Source organism: Geotrypetes seraphini, chromosome 5, assembly GCF_902459505.1.
Source record: "Geotrypetes seraphini chromosome 5, aGeoSer1.1, whole genome shotgun sequence".
NCBI classification, from domain to species: Eukaryota; Metazoa; Chordata; class Amphibia; order Gymnophiona; family Dermophiidae; genus Geotrypetes; species Geotrypetes seraphini.
This window is the reverse complement of record NC_047088.1, coordinates 240,964,869-240,983,523: the sequence shown is the minus strand read 5'-3', so window position 1 is coordinate 240,983,523 and position 18,655 is coordinate 240,964,869. Positions and strand designations below refer to the sequence as shown.

General features: G+C 44.1%; 1 protein-coding gene across 2 annotated transcripts in view; it reads right to left on the bottom strand.

The window, feature by feature from the left end:
- Positions 1 to 18,655, bottom strand: part of DPP10 (dipeptidyl peptidase like 10) — a 709,461-nt gene that overhangs the window by 457,830 nt on the left and 232,976 nt on the right. For both annotated transcript variants that reach the window (XM_033946860.1, XM_033946861.1), the window contains exon 3: positions 2,596 to 2,691. In XM_033946860.1, coding sequence (XP_033802751.1) covers positions 2,596 to 2,691 — 96 coding nt within the window. The remainder of the gene's footprint in view (positions 1 to 2,595; positions 2,692 to 18,655) is intronic.

The window sequence follows — 18,655 nt, the reverse complement described above, 5'->3', positions numbered from 1 at the left end:
CATATATATTAGATTTCTATTGTTGGCGTATTTTCGAGAGTTAAACAATAGTTGCCATGACTTATGAATCAACTTTCATATACCGTATTTTCACGCATATAACGCGCGCGTTATACGCAGTTTTTACAAACCGTGCATAACCTTGCGTGTTATACGCGTGAGCGCGTTTTACAAATTTTTTTTTACATAGTTCCCCCCCCCCACGATGTCCGATTCACCCCCTCCGCAGGACCGCTCGCACCCCACCCCGAAGGACCGCTCGCTCGCACGCACTCGCACCCGCACCCCCACCCCGAAGGACCGCTCGCATGCACTCCCACCCGCACCCCCACCCTGAAGGACCGCTCGCACCCCCACAGCCTCCCGACCCCCCCCCCCCCTCATCATGTAGAAGCTCCTACCGGTGTCCTGCTGCTTCCTCTTGGCGGTCCTGGCCCTTCTGTGAGCCCTGCGTCTGCGCTGCTTTGTCTTCCGGAAGTCCCGCCCTTTCTCTGACGTCTGACATCAGAGAAAGGGCGGGACCGCCGAAGACGAAGCAGCGCAGACGCAGGGCTCACAGAAGGGCCGGGACCACCAAGAGGAAGCAGCAGGACACCGGTAGGAGCTTCTACATGATGAGGGGGGGTCGGGAGGCTATGGGGGTGCGAGCAGTCCTTCAGGGTGGGGGTGCGGGTGCGGGTGGGAGTGCATGCGAGCGGTCCTTCGGGGTAGGGGTGCGGGTGCGTGCGAGCGGTCCTTCGGGGTGGGGGTGCGAGCGGTCCTGCAGGGGGGTGAATCGGACGTCGGGGGGGCATCAGGCTTTCAGGGTGGGGACAGGACTTCAAGGGGGAGAGGAGAGTCGGGGCGGGGGAAAGGAGAGTCGTGGTGGCCAGAGGAGAGTCGGGCGGCAACGGGAGAGTCGGGGCAGCATGCGCGGTATACGGGTGGGCGCGGTATATAAAATTTTTTTTACATATATGTCGGTTTCCCGTGCGCTATACCCGTGTGCGCGTTTTACACGGGTGCGCGTTATCTAAGTGAAAATACGGTATATAGGGTGCTTTAAGTTGTGTGTACAACCTAACTGAATGACAAGCCAATCGGTGCCAATAATTGGCCATTAACAAGCAATTATTGTTATGGGAGGGGCATTCTGAAAATTTACACACACTGTTACAGAATACGCCCAATCTGCACCTAAGTTAGGTATCGGGATTTACACTAGGGGCTCCTTTTATTAAGCCACACTAGCAGGGCTAACACACGTGACTTTTCATCACACGCTAACCCCCGCGCTGGCCTAAAAACTACCGCCTGCTCAAGAGGAGGCGGTACGGCTAGCGCGGCCGGCGGTTTAGTGCGCGGTATTACGTGTGTTAAACCGCTTGCGCGTCTTTGTAAAAGGAGCCCTAGGTTTTAGCTGGTGTAAATAGTCGCACTTAAATTTAGTCATGGGTCCCAACGCTAAGTGTTATTCTCTAAACCATGCCTAACTTTAGGTATGGTTTATACATAATGCTAAGCTGGGTTTTTTCTATGGTGATAAATGAATACATTTGGGCACCTCCTCCTCCCTCCACTATCTGGCCTGTTAGTAAGTTAAAAGCCAAAATAATCTATATAACTTATTAGCCACCAGAGAATACATAACTTGCACTGAGTAAAGTCAAACTCTACATTGAAATGGTGGTAAGACAGAATTGTATTCTGAGAAACAGGGAATCTTATAATCATGTTATTGTGCTATAATGAGAACATTCTCGCCCTTTGATATGATTTTGATTAGAATAAATACTATGTACTTGGCAAGGTTTTCCAAAATCAATTAATCTATCTTTAGTCGTGGGCAGCAACGCATCATATATATTTAAATGCCATAGTATTTATAAATGAAAAATCTTGTATTTATAAGAAAGCAACTTGTTTTTCTAAAGAAGTAGTGACATATACATCTGCCGGTTATGCTTTTTAAATTATAATAAAATTAATTGTTATTGAACTATACATTACACAGAAAAAGAGCAGACCAGACAGTAGTTGCAAAAGTGTTCATCCACTGCTAATGACAAGGGTATACTTGAGAGGAGAGGTAAAGATAGGATTACCAGATTTTCCAAATGAAAAATCAGGACCTCCTAGACCCACCCTCCAGTTCCACCCATCCCCGCCCCTGCCACTGATGCCTGCTCTCTTCGGGCAGGAGGGCATCCGCGCATGCACGGTGCCTCTCTGTATCATGAATGGTGCTTTAGGTAGCCTGAAGCTACTTCTAGCGTTAGCCCAGCCTACTGTGATGTTAGGTGGCCTAAAGCACCTATAGAGGCGCCTTGAACCTCAATTAAAAACATTGTTTAAACTGCATTTTTTTTTTTTTTTTTTTTACTGAGGTTGGGTGCCTACCAGCATCTAAAAAAAAAAAAAAAAAAATCAGCACCAATTAGTGAACCCAGGCCTAACTGTTTTATAAATGAACAGAACGTTTTGGCTTGTTCCTCCATCGAATCAGTATCTCTTTCATGAACTATATTGAACCTTACTTTTTGCAAGCCATTATCAGACATCTATAAAAGAACAATTGCGCCATTAATTCAAAGACGGATTTCCTTTGTCACATACCACTTATCCATTTTGCATCAGGATTGTGAACAGTAAACTCTTTTCTGAACAGATCTTCCAAAGTCAGTCTCTTTTCTGAAGAATTGATAAGCTCATCTGAAAACAAAAGCAAAAACCCATTACAAAATTATCAGATAACAATTTTAGGTGGACGTATTTAGCCTTTTCAAATCTTGAATATACATATGCTGAAATCGGGAACGTTATTAGCTGCCAGAAATTTAAATGCACAGAATCTTTCTCAAAATAAGTGGAAATGTCTTACACAGACTGGTGGACTCAAATGTATTGCAAAAAATGTCCTTTAATTCATCCAAAAGCAACTCAATGACTCCGTTGCTCCAGAGTCTCCATTGGCTCCCTATTTATTTTAGAGTTCAATTTAAATGTGCTTGTGTTCTTTTTAAAATCCTATATGGTATCTTCACTCCTCTCCTTCCTTTATCTTGGAATGCTTACAGACTTTATTTTGCAAGAGATAACCAACAATTTAAATTATCTCTTCCTTCCAAAAAAGGGATTAAAGGAGTCAAGATTTTCAGTCAATCTCTAATCTTTAAGTTTTCTCAACTTTGGAATGATCTTCCATTTCTTTTAAGGAGTTCCGGCTCACTTCAATTTTTTCGCAAATCTTTAAAAACTACTTTATTTGCTAAACACTTTGAAAATTAATTTCCCAAAATTTAGTCTTATTTTTATGGGTTTTATTTAAATTAATTATTATAAACCGAGTTGAGCTTTCTTAGAATGATGACTCGGTATATAAAGCCAAGCCTTAGATTAGATGTTTCGGCCAAGACAGCCTGCCTCAGGAGTCTTAAAAATCTCAAGGTTGATATGAATAATTAAGTCCACAAAAGAACATGCACTCAAATCGTGGCTGCAGAATTATGGATGGCTAAATGAAAGATACCACATTTCTTGAGTAGTGCGCACAGTTCTGGTTGCTGTATCTGGGCGCAATCTGCATGTTCTTTTGTGGACCTAATTATTTATATCAATGAGATTTTTAATACTCCTGAGGCAGGCCATCTTGGCCGAAACATGTACATGTCAAGTCATTGAGTTGCTTTTGGATGAATAAAAGGACATTTTTGCTATACAGTACTCCCCCGATACTCACGGTTTTTAGTGGGGGAGATAGGAGAGAGAGGCAGGAGAGAGCCAGAAGAGAGCCGGAGAGAGCAGCCGGAGCACTGGTGAGTGAAGGAAATCACTTGCGGTATGCTCTGACCGCCTCTTCCTGCGCTAAAGTCGGGCCTCACCAATCAGGAGCTGCTTTGACATGCTGCCCTCTCCTGACCGGTCATTCACGGTCGGAAAATACCGCGAATGACTGGGGCAGCACTGTACATTTGAGTCCACCAGTCTGTATAGGACATTTCCACTTCTTGTTTTGCGATCTTGTGTTTGTGGATTTGACTCTCCTGTTTTATACGACACAGAATCTTTCACACACATGTCCTGTTTCCAGTGGCATAGTGAGGGGGGGGAGGGGATGGGACGGATCGTCCCAGGTGCCATCTTGCTGAGGGTGCAGGTGCCCATCCTCCTCTCCTTTCTCACCCCCCCCCCCACTGCTGCGTGTGCGTGCCGCTTCCCTTTCCAAATCCCCCCTTGTACCTCTGTCACATTCGGGGTGCGAGCAGCAACCCCCCCCAAGTTGCTGTCGCGGCAGCGTCAGCTCTTCTTCTGATGTCATTTCCTGAACCCGCGTCTAGGAAGTGACGTCAGACGGTACGGGAGAAGGGAAGCGATATGTGCACGGTTGGAGGAGGTGTGGAAAGAGCGTGTGTAGGTGGGGGTGGAGAAGAGGGCCACTACCGCCCCGGGCGCCTCTCACCCTCGCGACAGCACTGCCTGTTTCACTAAGTAAATGGTTCAGAATGGATTCAGCTTACACCTTCATAGCAGTAGTCAAAGCTGGGTACATTCAGTGATTTACTCTACAAATTCAACAAAAAAGAGGCACTGGAGATGTCAAACCCAACCGAGTGGTCAGAGATCCTTTATTAACAGTTTGTATCAAGGTTTGAAAACAAGCACAATGCCCGAAAGGCAAAGTCCCGACTAGGATCCGAGTTTCGGCAAAAACATTGCCTTCCTCAGGGGACCATTGTGAATGTGTCGGCGTCTCTTCAACCAAAAGAAGCGCCAAAAATGATTTACTCCACACTCACAAACACAAAGGGACTGTAATCATCAAAAAAACCTCAAATACCCTTAGTGCCAATCGCAGCCCAGGAAGCCCCGACGCAGCTTAGCGAGACGCTGGCTGGCCATCGTCGGCTTTGGCTGAGCGGACTTGCCACAAGAACAGCCGTGTGGATGAAACACACGTGGGCCTGATCCAGCCCAGCGCTGGGAAAGGTAAGTGTTTATCATAACAGTATTAGGAACATTACATACTGGCGCGCAATCCGGACGCAGTCCAATTACACTAGCGGGAAGCGATTTTATGGTCGCTCCCGACACAGCTGTTCTTTAGGAGTTTAGAGTAGGGCTCCCAGCGCATGTGGATGGAAATTTATTGAAATATTTGAATATTTGAAAAGTATTTATTATTGAAAAAATATATATTACTGAAGATGGGAATACTTGGGGGAGGGGGTTTCTATGTCAACGAGGTAACTCTAATAGTAGCCTGAATGCTTATAAAATTAGCAGCAGGCACAAGTCTGAGGCTTTTTCTCCCCCTTTTAAGAACATAAGAACATAAGCAATGCCTCCACTGGGTCAGACCTGAGGTCCATCGTGCCCAGCAGTCCGCTCACGTGGCGGCCCAACAGGTCCAGGACCTGTGTAGTAATCCTCTATCTATACCCTTCTATCCCCCTTTCCAACAGGAAATTGTCCAATCCTTTCTTAAACCCCAATACCGTACTCTGCCCTATTACGTCCTCTGGAAGCGCATTCCAGGTGTCCACCACACGTTGGGTAAAGAAGAACTTCCTAGCATTTGTTTTGAATCTGTCCCCTTTCAACTTCTCTGAATGCCCTCTTGTTCTTTTATTTTTCGAAAGTTTGAAGAATCTGTCCCTCTCTACTCTCTCTATGCCCTTCATGATCTTGTAAGTCTCTATCATATCCCCTCTAAGTCTCCTCTTCTCCAGGGAAAAGAGACCCAGGTTCTCCAATCTCTCAGCGTATGAAAGGTTTTACATCCCATTAATCAGACGTGTCGCTCTCCTCTGAACTCTCTCGAGTAACGCCATGTCCTTTTTAAGGTATGGCGACCAATATTGGACCAATATTGGACGCAGTACTCCAGGTGCGGACGCACCATCGCCCGATACAACGGCAGGATCACTTCTTTCGTCCTGGTTGTAATACCCTTCTTGATTATACCTAGCATTTACACGATTCCTGAAGCATATTAGTGGCTTTTTGAGTTTTAAGTCCTCAGTGCATTGTTGAGCCTTAGGAAGAGGTTTAAAATTATGCAATTGTAAAGGAGTAAAAAGTGAAATCTCTTTTTTGGAGAAAAGGATTCGCACTAACGGTATTTGAGTTTGTTTGTTTTTACATTCAGTGATGTCCCTGCCCCAGAGGACTTACTAAACCTACGGCTGCTAACACCTATTATTTTACTACAGGTCCATTTTAATGAATGGGACACTAATAACACACTAATGCACATTTATAACTCAAGTTCAACACCACACTCTTCCCAACAATACCTTTTAGCGGTCCCTTCAGTTCGGCAATTATTTTACGATACAACACGTAAAACAATTTTTCCAGTAACCGCACCCACACTATGGAATGCTTCACCTCTGACCCTGAGACAAGACAAGAATCTCAACAACTTTAAATCTAATCTCAAAACATTTCTTTTCAGAGATGTTTGGAGATTTATACTTAGGGCTCCTTTTACTAAGCTGTGCTAGCGGTTTTAGCGTGCGTGCTAGACGCTAATGCCAGCATTGAACTGTCGTTAGTTCTTGGCGCGTAGCGTGGGGTTAGCGCACACGGAAATGCAGCGCACGCTCAAAACGCTAGCACACCTTAGCAAAAGGAGCCCTTAGTCTTCCTCATTCAAAACCTCGGACATGTTTGAACTTGAGAAGATATATGTAACAATAACACAATCTATAATAAATAAATTTATGTAGGCCTCAGTATGAGCTCTTGAGATATCAACGAGAGGTATTGAGCTCAGGCCGTGGCTCATGGATGACCAGCATCAGACCGAAGTCTAAATAAGCACTGCCTCATACATCATTAGGCCCTTAATGTGCAAATCACGCTATAATAAAGTGCAAGTAAAGATCAAGTTAAACAGTCAACCCTAGGAAATAATAATTAGCAAAAACGATATAAAGGCTCCCAAGAAGCTATCTGATATCTAACAATTACTACAGTGTGTAAGAATAAAGTGCAAGTGCTGAATAACTATTAGAACCACAACAATACTGTGCAATATAAATAAGCAAAAATCAGAAATATGAATGAATACATAACCTGGTATCAAACCCCCTCAGTGGTTGGGAATAAATTACTAAAAACATCTAATCCAATGTGAGTAATGATAGAAAAATAATAGAAAATTCTCTTATAAAAGATTGTAAAATGCATGCACTCATTATTAAACTGACATAAATCAATAAATAACGCTACAAGTGAACAAGGAGAAACATTGAAAACATTGAAAGTTCATAACATCATAAAGTCACTGTCCTTTAAAACCTGTAAATAGCACCATGATGAAATTGGAGAAAAAACCACCAATAGTCGAGGAGCGCTTGATAAGCCAGAGGATGAAAAAGTACTACCACTCGACAGAGCTCCGTTTCGTTTTCTTCATCATAGGCATCAGAACAGGGGCTCATGGGGCCATGACCCCCCCAAAAATTGCCAGTAGGAATGGGGCCAGCAGGGATCTCATGGGGTTTCCTCTGGATCCATGGGGATTTCTCACAGGGTCATGGAACCATCTTTTGTGAGGCTCAGATATCCAATTAAGTCTCCTCCTCCTTCCAGCCACAGGCAGTAGTTCCTAAACGCTGCCCGCTGCTGACTTCAGAGGAAAGGCTTCTGGGTCTGCTGTGGGCAATGTGTAGGAACCGCTGATCGCGGCTTTGTGAAGAAGCAAGTGCGGCTGGAAGGAGGGTGGAGGAGGCCTACCTGGATGTCTTAGAGATGGCCAGAACACAGGTAGGTCATACACTTGGGTCACAGAAGGGAGGGAGAGGGCCAGAGCTTGGGGGAGTTTGGAGTGGGGACCAGGGCAGAGCTTTTGAGTCCCCCAAACAAAAAAGCGTTCTGCTGCCTATGTTCTGGTCTAAACTAAAAGAGTTTGCAACAACTGCAACTAATTCAGAATGCTGCTGCATATCATACCCTGCCTGCACACACTACATCGGCTAGTAGTACTATTACTGCCAATACCTTACAGGGCTAAATTTAAATCTCTATGTCTGATTTTCAGTGTCCTCAGACAAAATGTGCCAGAATTCTTGAACATAAGAACATAAGCAATGCCTCCACTGGGTCAGACCCGAGGTCCATCGTGCCCAGCAGTCCGCTCACGCGGCGGCCCAACAGATCCAGGACCTGCGCAGTAGCTCCCTATCTCTACCCCTCTATCCCTTTTTCCAGCAGGAAATTGTCCAATCCTTTCTTGAACTCCAGTACCGTACTCTGTCCTATTAAGTCCTCTGGAAGTGCATTCCAGGTGTCCATCACACGCTGGGTAAAGAAAAACTTCCTAGCATTTGTTTTGAATCTGTCCCCTTCCAATTTTTCCGAATGCCCTCTTGCTCTTTATATACCATTGAGACCTCTGAGGTGCACTCAAGGAGCATCACTATTTGAACCCTCATCAAAAGAAACTGTATGTTGTGATATCCGCCAGCGAGCCTTCTCATGAGTAGCCCCCACGCTCTGGAATTTAATCCCAGAGGGGCTACGTCTATCTCCAGACTACCTCTACTTCAGGAAGCAGGTGAAAGCCTGGCTCTTCACCCAAGCCTTTAATACATAGGGTGATATTCACGGGGGTTTGTTCCAGGAACCCCCGCAAATCCTGAAAAACCGCAAATACGTTTTTTCGTGGGGGGAGACCGGAGAGGGCAGCTGGAGAGGCAGGAGAGGGCAGCCGGAGCGCCGGCGAGTGAAGGAAATCACTCGCTGTATGCTCCGACCGCCTCTTCCTGTACTAAAGTCAGGCCTTACCAATCAGGAGCTGCGTGTCAAAGCGCTCCAGCTGCCCTCTCCTGCCTCTCCAGCTGTCCTCTCCTGGTTGGCGGTTCGCGGTCGGACAATACCGCAAATGACCGGGACCGCAAACCGCTGACCGTGAAATCGCGGGGGAGCACTGTACACTCATTATGCACCAGGACCAGAATGCCCCGCACACTAAGGTGTGCTTTGCTAAGGTGCGCAAGCGTTTAGCGCGCATGCTTAACCCGCACTACGCACCAAGAACTAATTCCAGCTCAATGCTAGCGCAGCTTAGTAAAAGGAGCCCTAACTAAATCAATTTAACTGTATAAATAACTTGCCTTGAGTCAAGTCCCCCATTTGTTTATCCCAACTCACTCTGTACCACCCTCTCGTCCCCATCTAATATCTGCACTTGACCCCTCAGGCATAGGATAAGCTGTATTATAGAAAAGCACTTGCATCATATCTATGTTATTTGAATGTTCTGATTTGTGCTTATTAGATGCTGCTTAAGTATTATGTCTCTCATTTAATATCTATTGCATCTCTAGTATTTGAATTTCAGTGCTGTTAATAAGTATATTTTTTATATTGTTTCATGGTAGTCCTATTATTAAGTTTCAGTTTACTTATATTAGAGTCTTCTATTCCTTTATCATATGAAGTGATTATTTGTGGTACATTGTTACAGGTAAAGCCTATGTTAGATAAATACAAAAGCCATCTTTTATTGATCCTGACAGCAATAGCTATTCAAATGATCACGAGAAATTGGAAATGTCACAACAGACTTAATTACACATTCTGGTGGACAAGTACGTGCAACATATATAAATATGAAAGAATGAATGCGGAATGTTGGGGTTTAGGGATGCATTTAATAAAGTATGGAGCCCGTTGACTGCATTTGTTAATACGCAATAATAGTAATGTATTTTATTTTATTTTTTTAGATTTCCTTACACATCCAGAGTGGGGGGAGGGGAGGGAAGGGTATTTTAAGGAGTTAATTATTTGAATATAGTGTTGTATAATAATATGATTTAATGTATTTATAATTGAGAGGTGGGTGGGGAAAATGGCTGATTTTTCTTCTATTTGTGTATTATGGTGCATTTTATGCAATCTTCTTTTATTATATTATTTGTAATGCACTGTTAAAGTCTGAAAAATCAATAAAGAATTTTTTAAAAAAAGTTTCAGTTTACTGATTTTAACTATCTCATTTATTGTATTTATGTTTATATTTGGTCTTTTTTTTTTTTTTTACTATTGTTACGCTGTTAACAAAATTATAAATTATATGTTGACTTATACCTGCTATATACCAACTTGGGTGAATTTCTTCATAAAGGCGTTAATAAGTCCCAATAAATAAAATTCAGTAATTTTTATCTATCTCAGAGGATGTACACATTCAACTAGTTTAATTTATTATAATAATAATAATAACAGTTTATATACCGTAGGACCGTGAAGTTCTATGCAGTTTACAATGATTTTTTTTTTTTAAATGTTACAGATTGAGTAGTACTAACAGAGTTTAAGTTTAGCGGTCAGTTGTGTGGAAAGATTGTGCAGACATATGTCTTCGGCAGGGCACTTCTAGGCTATACCAGCAGTAGTAGAGTACTCAGGCACGTTAGCAGGTTCCACACTTCCCGTTTTTGAGACGGACTGGCTGATAGCACAGTTCTGCTGCAACAGAAATCAAAAAGTAAGATGCCTTCAAGGTGCAATGCTGCACAGATTTCCAGGATCTAAACCATAATTGCATGCAAAAGGAGACCTTTCACCTGCGTAAACAAGTAGCTGGCTTGAATTCCGATTCCGAGAATTTCCCCTTGAAACCACTTTTCGTCTTACAAATGTCTCTGCAAGTCTGTGCGGAGTGCAGAGTTCCACATGGGTGAGATTTGTGATATCACATCTGTATAATTATGGCGCTTCAATTACAGTATGTGGTTCTAACTAGGCATTAGACAATTAGATCATTGAGCTTCACAGTTCCATTTCATAGAACACCATTTGTCACAAACACAGTATCACATAATTAAGAATAATTGAATGATTTCTAAGTGCACCAAAATGCTTAAATGGTAAATTATACTACACACTGAACCATACTGGGCTCTGTAACTGCTCATCAGATTTCCTTGTGCCTTTACTTTAAGATATTAAGCAACAACACTGGCCAAACTAAAAAGTAATTTGTACAAGCATGGTCTTTTTAGTAACTGGCTAAAATGTATGAGCTTGTAATAAGAACATAAGAACCATGGTCCTTCTAGCTCAGTAGCCCATCTTCATAGTGGTCAATCCAGGTCACTATAACCTGGCAAAACACAAATAGTACCAATTCCATGCTACTGATTTAGGGCAAGCAGTGACTTCCCCCATGTCTGTCTCTATTACAGACTATGAACTTTTCCTCCAGGAAATTGCCCAAACCTTTCTTAAAACTAGCTATATTAAATGCTCTTACCACATCCTCTAGCAACGCGTTCCAGAGCTTAACTATCCTCTGAGTGAAAAAATATTTCCTGCTATTAGTTTTAAAAGTAATTTCCCTGTAACCTCAACAAGTGTCCCCTAGTCTTTGTCATTTTTGACAAAAATCGATTCATTTGTACCCATTCTACACCACTCAGGATTTTGTAGACTTCAATCATATATAATAATAATAATAATAATAACTTTATTCTTCTATACTGCCACAGTCAAATGACTTCTAGGCGGTTCACATCGAAGAAGGCTGGACAATCAGCAAATTAAAGAATACAAGAAGTGCGGGTATAACTTATTACATAAGAACTAGAAAAAAGGAAAATATGAAACTTAAGTATGTGGTAAAGATCTCATGGATGCAACCCAAGGAATAAAACTGATCAATCTGCGAAATTTAGGATAGGGCTGGACAATGAGGCGACTTGCAGAATGAAGTGAATTACAGAATAAAGCGAGTTACAATGAGGCGACTTGCAGGATGAAGCGAATTACAGAATAAAGCGAGTTACAGAATAAGGCGGATTACAGGATAAGCAAATTACAGAATAAAACTGATCAATCTGAGAAATTTAGAATAGAACTGGACAATGAGGCGACTTGCCATCTCTTTTCCAAGCTGAAGAGCACTAACCTCATACAAGAGGAGTTCCATCCCCTTTATCATCTTGGTCACTCTTCTTTGAACCTTTTCTAGTTCCACTGTATCTTTTTTGAGATAAGATGGCCAGGATTGAATGCAATACTCAAGGTTAGGTTGCACCATGGAGCAATACATAGGCATTATAACATTCTTAGTCTTGTTAAAAATCCACTTTAAAAAAAAAAAAATAATTCCTAGCATCTTTGCTTTTTTGGCCACTGCTATACACCCAGATCTTTTTCTTGGGTGCTGATGTTCAAGGTGGACCCTAGAATCTGGTAACTATAATTTGAGTTATTCTTCTCAATGTGCATCACTTTGCATTTGTCCACATTAAATTTCATCTGCCATTTGGACACCCAGTCTTCCAATTTCCTAAGGTCTTCCTGTAATTTTTCACAAACTGCATGCATTTTAACAACTTTGAGTAGTTTTAGTGTCATCTGCAAATTTAATCATCTCACTCGTTGTTCCAATTTCCAGATCATTTATAAATAAGTTACCATATATACTTGAATATAAGTCGAGACCCCCCTTTTCACCCCAAAAAGGAGGAGAAAATGGTTGACTCAAATATAAGTCGGGCAGCTTAATATTCAAGTGTCCTGCCCCGTCAGGCTCTGCGCCCAGCACCCTTCCATCATCCCCTCCCCTGTCAGGCTCTGCACCCAGCACTCTTCCATCCTCCCCTCCCTTGTCAGGCTCTGCACCCAGCATCCTTCCATCCTCCCCTTCCCTGTCAGGCTCTGCACCCAGCATCCTTCCATCCTCCCCTCCCTTGTCAGGCTCTGCACCCAGCACCCTTCCATATTCCCCTCCCCTGTCAGGCTCAGCACTCTCCCTCCCTGGCTCTGCCCTCTGTCCCCCTCCCTGCCCTATTTTCCTACCTCTGCCGATCTGGTGGAGGTGCAGTAGGCCCTCTGCCGATCATTGGTAGAGGTGCAGAGGGCAGGAGCAAGTTTTCTGAACTTCTGCCCCGCTGCTAACCGGTTGCGTGGATCCACTTAGTCCAAATCAGTGGCACGAGCAGCAGCGCGATTAGGCGCTGAGCGGCTTCCTTACTGGCTCACGTGAATTCTCGCAATATCAGACACAATATCTACCCCATTAAAAAATAAATAAACAAATACCCCCCCCCCCCCCAATGAAGGCACCATGAACCCCTCCACACCAGTGAAAATGGCCCCTTGGGAGGGGCCTTAGGTGCATGGAGGAGGAGTCTAAAGCCCTGATTGGCTCAGTTAAGCCAATTAGGGCCTTATACTTTTCCCCCTTGTATCACGGGATACAGAGGGAAAAACCTAAGGCCCTGATTGGCTCAGACGCCTAGGGCCCCTCCCAAGCGCTGTCTGAATTTCAGTCCCTCAGACAGCGCTGGAGTCCCAAGGGATAGATGAGTGCAGTTTCACACATTGTTATCTATAACAATTGTTAATGCACTTTGTCGTGATTGTTCTGTGGAATATTTCATATTTAATTAATTTAAAAGAAATGGCCAGCAAATAAAATTTAGAAACAGGAAGGTTGGGGTGGAGGAGGAAATGTTTAAAGAATTTAGATTGATGAAATGGGTTCTGACACAGCTGTGTGCTATAAGAGGCCCCATGAATCCCTTCCCAAGTTGAATTTCTGATGTTCCTCTCCTGGTTAGTTTGGTTTTAAAAGAAATTTTAGTGAGTACATGTGAAAGATCCACCTGGTGCATGGGATGTTGAGAAGATGTTTTGAACATTGATTTTTGAAGCCATCCTGGTGCAGAAGATAGAAGACAAAAGAGGTTTCTGCATGATAATTGGAGTGATTTTAGTCATTTTGAAGAAGTGAAGTGATAAACACTACCTGGTTTCTCGCCTCATGTTATCATAGTTCCACACCTGTTGGAAATTTTGCATGCTAAAAGGTAGGCATTCCTCTCTGAGCATTACACAGAGTGCTCATTTTAATACTAATGAGCTCGCTGCAGTGCATTTCCATAAAATTCTTGGTGGCTGATACAGAACATATGAATTGCCATACTGGGACAGACCAAAGCTCCATCAAGTCCAGTATCTTGTTTCTAACAGTGGCCAACCCCGGTCCCAAGTACCTAGCTAGATCCCAAGTAGTAAAACAGATTTGTTTTCTTTGTAAATTACTATTTTAATATTTTTTATATAAATCACTTAGAAATTATATAAGCGTTTAATCAAATTTTTAATAAAACTTGGAAACTTGAAAAAAAAAAACAAAAAAAAACAGATTTTATGCTGCTTATCCTAGGAATAAGCGGTGGATTTATCCATGCCATCTCAATAATGGCCTATGGACTTCTCTTTTAGGAAATTATCCAAGCCTTTATTAAGCCCCGCTAAGCTAACTCAGACTATACTTGCTCCTGATCCATCCTTGCCATTTTCAGGGCCCAGTCCCTAAAATAACATTCTGCCCAGGGAACATTAAATGCCACACAGAATTCTTTTGTGCATCAAAAGCTGAAATAACTTGCAAGCTAGAACTGGACTAAAAATTGAATTTTACTAGCAAGATAAGATTTGATTATTTGATCCCTCAGGGTGAAGAAGATCAAATATATTCAAAAATCCTCTTCCCCCCCAAAAAATCCTATCATACTGCACTTCCTACAGTCTTGTGATTTAAAAAAAAAAAAAAAAAAAGGTCTGATTTCAGTTACAATTAACAGAGCCTTCCTTACCTGATTACTAAGGATTTACAACCCCTTGGAATCCTCATAACAGTTGTGAGCTGAACCAGTTGGCAAATTAAGTTTTAAACTGCCCATCTACTCTGCACACCTGCTAGCCATGATGAATTAGTATCCTGCTGTTGGACTTAAAAGAGCCTCCAGGCAAACTGCAGCTTCTGCTTGCCCATTTTCCATGTGCAGAAATCCCACCAATGAACCAGCACTGCACCTAATTACCAAAAGCATGGCCAAGGAAATGAGGGAAATATCCCTGCAGTCTTCATTCAAGGATTGCTTTCGACAGGGGCAGGATAAAGGCAAAAAGGTACCTTGCTGATGATGAAAGGCCTTTACACAGATTTATACAGGAAAATAAAAAAGTTCATAGGCTGGAAACTGTATAATTAGTTGTGTCTTTTTTTTTCTGGTTTTCATATGCAGGATAGACCTTAGGAGCAGGAGGCTGCAGGATAACTGTGTAGGACCTGAACCCCCCCCCCCCAAAAAAAAAATAGCTATGCTTTCTGTAATTAACCATGTATCCAAAGAAAAGGCAAAATTGCAAATACAGTGGTACCTCAGAATGCGAACGCCCCAGAACTCAAACAACTTGGAACCCAAACTTTTTTTTAAATTACCGTATTTTTCGGATCATAAGATGCACTTTTTCCACCACAAAAAGGGGGTGGAAAAGGGGGTGCGTCTTATGGACCGAATACAAAGTGCCCCCCCTCGGTACCTTTTGTAGCGCGGTCTCTGGGACAGCTGCCTATGTCTTTAGCTAGCAGAGCGATGCAGGAGCGTAACCTTTGCACTTCCTGCCTAGTCCCGCGCCACTCTGTGACTGGCTGCAATCAGTAAAGACAAAGGCAGCCGTCCTGGAGTCCGCACTGGACCACCAATATAAAAGGTACTGGGGGGGGGCTGCAGGCGGCTTTGGGATTCGGGCAGCTGCGGGCTTCTGGTGGCTGCGGGCGACTGTGAGCTTCTAGTGGCTGCGGGTTTCTATGCTCAATCTTTCTATCTAATATAATAAAATGCTAGCCGTGCATGCGCACTCCCTCCTGCGTGTTCTGTTTTCCGTGTGCTTTAGGGCCCCGCAGGTAGGAGTTCCATGCGCGGCTACCGTTTTATTATATTAGATATTGGCTGCTGGTAGGGGCTAGAGTGATGCTGAATCTCAAGGTATTGCATGGAATGGGTTCTGTTTAGGGTTGTTTTTCGTCCTGTTGTTCGGTCTGGCCTGCTCCCTACTCACCTTGCTGAATTGTATTTTTAAGTTGAAAGACGCAGCGGTGGCTCCTCTCACGATCCCCGCCTGCGTCGGACTTCCGATGCAGGTGAGGATCATGAGAGGAGCCGCCACCACGTCTTTCAACTAAAAAATACAATACGGCAAGGCACGCAGGGAGCAAGACAGACCGAAGCTCCGAATTGAACTGCCAGTTGGCCGGCTCCCTTGCCGGAGTTATTTTTCAGTTTACAGGTGCCGCCGCGGCTCCTGTCACGAGCCGCACCTGCTTCAGAGAAGACTTCCGATGCAGGCGGGGATCGTTAGAGGAGCCGCGGCGGCACCTTTAAACTGAAAAATAACTCCGGCAAGGGAGTCGGCCAGACCGCGGGAAGATTAGGGGGATGGAGAAATCCTGCTGCTGCACAGGGAAATGGAGGGGGAGGGAATGCTGTGGCTGCTGCACAGGGAAGTGGGGGGAGGGGAAAAAATGCTGCTGAACAGGGAAATGGAGGGGGAGGGAATGCTGTGGCTACTGCAAAGGGAAGTGGGGGGAGGGGAAAAAATGCTGCTGAAAGGGAAATGGAGAGGGAGGGAATGCTGTGGCTGCTGCACAGGGATGTGGGGGGAGGGGAAAAAAATGCTGCTGAACAGGGAAATGGAGGGGGAGGGAATGCTGTGGCTACTTCGCCAAGACAGAGAGGGTAAGTTAGGAGGAGGGGTAGCACTTTACATCAAAGAGATCATCAAGACAACCAGGATCACGGATGTCAAGTATACTGGGGAATCCATCTGGGTAAACCTGGCCAGAGGCGGAGAAAAATGCCTGTACCTTGGTGTGGTATACAGACCTCCCAGACAATCGGAGGACAAGGACGCAGAATTAATTGAGGACATTGAGAATATCACCTTACGGGGGGATGTTGTTCTGTTAGGAGACTTCAACATGCCTGATGTAGACTGGAACACACTCTCAGCGACAACTTGTGATAGCAGGAGGATATTGACATCCATGAAGGGAGTACGGCTCAAACAAATGGTACTAGAGCCCACCAGGGCCCAGGCCATCCTGGACCTGGTACTTACGAACGGGGAAAGCGTCTCGGAGGTCTCGGTGGGAGAAACGCTAGCCACCAGTGATCATAACATGGTATGGTTTAACCTTAAGAAAGGCTTCCCTAGATCACAAACAAAAACAAGGGTACTCAATTTCCGGGGCACTGACTTCGCACGCATGGGAGATTTCGTCCATCAGAAGCTGCAGGTTCAAGAAGTAACTGATAATGTGGAAGCTATGTGGTCAACCTTGAAATCGACTCTTCACGAGGCAACTATCCGCTACATAAAATCGGTAACTAAACAACAAAGAAAAAAGAAACCCCAATGGTTCACTGATGAGGTCTTGTACCTCGTCAAGGAGAAGAAAAGAGCATTTCTCTCATACAAACGCACCGGGGAAAAGGAAGCAAACATTGAATACAGGACAAAGTCTACAGCGGTCAAAACAGCAGTCAGGGAGGCCAAGCTTCAAATGGAAGAAACTCTAGTGAAGAACATTAAGAAAGGGGACAAATCCTTCTTCAGGTACATTAGCGACAGGAAAAAGAACACAAACGGGATAACACGCCTTAGAACGCCAGACGGGGATTATGTGGAAACAGATTCCGATAAAGCCAAACTACTGAATGATTACTTCTGTTCAGTCTTTACCTGTGAGGCACCAGGGCACGGGCCACGGCTGGAAACAAAGCAAAGCATGGAAGACCCATTTCAGAATTTTGAGTTCACAACTGCTGATGTTTACAGAGAACTGTCAAGACTCAAGGTGAACAAAGCCATGGGACCGGACAATTTGCACCCAAGAGTGCTCAGAGAGCTATGCGATGTTCTGGCAAAACCGTTTGCCATGCTCTTCAATCTCTCCCTAAGTACGGGGAGAGTCCCCCTGGACTGGAAAACAGCTAACGTCGTTCCTCTGCACAAAAAGGGTTGCAGAGCAGAGCCTGCGAATTACAGACCGGTGAGTCTCACATCAATAGTGTGTAAACTCATGGAAACTCTACTTAAAGGTAAATTAGACACGGTATTGGATGAGGGGAATCTAAGGGATCCCTGCCAACATGGATTCACTAGGGGCAGGTCATGCCAATCCAATCTTATCAGCTTCTTTGATTGGGTGACAGGAAAGCTAGACTCGGGAGAGTCTCTGGACATAGTGTACTTGGATTTCAGTAAAGCTTTTGACAGTGTCCCACACCGTAGACTATTAAACAAGATGAAATCGATGGGGTTAGGTGAGAAACTAACTGCATGGGTCAATGATTGGCTGAGTGGAAGACTTCAGAGGGTGATGGTCAACGGCACCCTCTCTGAGACTTCGGAGGTGACCAGCGGAGTGCCGCAGGGCTCAGTCCTGGGACCATCCCTTTTCAACATATTCATAAGGGACTTGACCCGAGGGCTTCAGGGTAAAGTAGCACTGTTTGCCGACGATGCAAAACTGTGTAATACAGTAAGTGAAAGCAATCTCAAGGATAGCATGACGCATGATCTGATCACATTGGAAAACTGGTCCTCGATATGGCAGCTGGGCTTCAATGCTAAGAAGTGTAAGGTCATGCATCTCGGCAGCAGAAATCCATGCAGAACATACACCTTGAATGGAGAAACACTAGCTAGGACTTCAGAAGAACGGGACTTGGGAGTAATCATCAGTGCAGACATGAAGGCTGCCAAACAGGTAGAGAAGGCCTCATCCAAGGCAAGGCAAATGATGGGATGTATCAATAGAAGCTTCGTTAGCCGCAAACCTGAAGTCATAATGCCACTT